Source organism: Microtus ochrogaster, unplaced genomic scaffold (assembly GCF_000317375.1).
Source record: "Microtus ochrogaster isolate Prairie Vole_2 unplaced genomic scaffold, MicOch1.0 UNK124, whole genome shotgun sequence".
Taxonomy (NCBI): Eukaryota; Metazoa; Chordata; class Mammalia; order Rodentia; family Cricetidae; genus Microtus; species Microtus ochrogaster.
In genome coordinates this window covers 3,265-4,450 of record NW_004949222.1, presented here as the reverse complement: position 1 = coordinate 4,450, position 1,186 = coordinate 3,265, and the positions used below count along the sequence as shown (strand labels likewise).

Sequence of the window (1,186 nt, the reverse complement as noted above, 5' to 3'; positions counted from 1 at the left end):
AGGTGGGGGGAAGGAAGTGAAGCTCGGGCTGGAGAGGTTTAGGGTAGAGATGCTGAGAGGAGCCCAGAGAGCCTGGCTCCAACGTGGGCTTTATATGTTAGTTACTAGGAACCTCAGCTATTCATCCTAGGTCTCTGCTCTTGAGTCTGTCCACACTGGGGTACAAGTAGGAAGGGAGATTTGAGCTAGTCAAGGCTGGGTTCTGGGCTGGCAGTCAGGGTAGGCTGACTGAAGCTTCTTTTCATGGCCCCTGCCAGCTCCCAGCAGGCATCTGATGATCCTCTGAGGGGTTTCATTGGGCAGGGGGCAAGATTGGGCATTCTTTGCTCTCTGGCTCCATGTCCAGAAAGCTCAGTCGGTGTGTTAGTACCGGGGTGGGCATGACCACCTTTACAAAGGGAATTACCACAATCAGACAGTGCAGAGAGGAACACTCAGCCCTCTATGGGATGCCTTCTTCAAATACCTCCCCCAAGGCTCAGGGAACTGTGCAGAAGGGAAGGCTGAAAGACTGAGGGAGCCAGTGGCCATGCAGGACACCAAAGAAACAGTGCTTAATAGACATAGCTGGACTGGCATACATAGGACCCCACGGAGACAGGCAGCATGTGGCCTGCACAGGTTCAGACCAGAGGAGGTCCCACATGTGATGGGAAATGGACACAGCCCCCATTCTTAACCTAGAACTTGTCTCCAGTTGACAACTGCTTGCAAAGGAAGGGTAGTCCCCATACACAGCAGTAGATGGCGAAGACAAAACAAACTTAGTGGTATTTTTGGAGATTGTCTCATAATACTTTGGGCATTTTTTTTTTTTGCTTATATATTACGGTTTTTGACTTTGTGTTTTATGTGTGTTTCTGTGTGTGCCTGTGTACATGTGTTTTTCTTTTCCTTCCTTTCATTGTTTTTCTTATTTGCCAGCTTGTTTTATAAAGAGAGGAAAGAAGGCATGGATGGGGGAGGTGGAGAGAATCTAGGAGGAGATGAGAGAGGAAGCTGTTGTATATTGTATAGGAAAAAATACATTTTCAATAGAAAATTAAAATTAAGAAAAAACCCAACAAATAAACGAAAAATACTTCCTCCAGTGTTCTTTGCAGACCCAGCTCTAACTGGAGTTGTTTTTTTTTTCTTAAAGCTCAGCTGTGGCAGCCACTGAGAAGAAGGCAGTGACGCCTGCTCC

The 1,186-nt window shown here is 47.0% G+C and overlaps 1 protein-coding gene across 1 annotated transcript in view; it reads left to right on the top strand.

Annotated features, from left to right (window-relative positions):
- The window catches only part of Ndufa7 (NADH:ubiquinone oxidoreductase subunit A7), a gene marked incomplete at its 3' end in the record, with an annotated part of 6,763 nt that extends 5,582 nt beyond the window's left edge, over positions 1–1,181 (top strand). The window contains exon 3 of the mRNA XM_013355392.1: positions 1,142–1,181. Within this exon, the coding sequence (XP_013210846.1) occupies positions 1,142–1,181 (40 nt within the window). The remainder of the gene's footprint in view (positions 1–1,141) is intronic.
- Between the last annotated feature and the right edge of the window lie 5 nt (positions 1,182–1,186).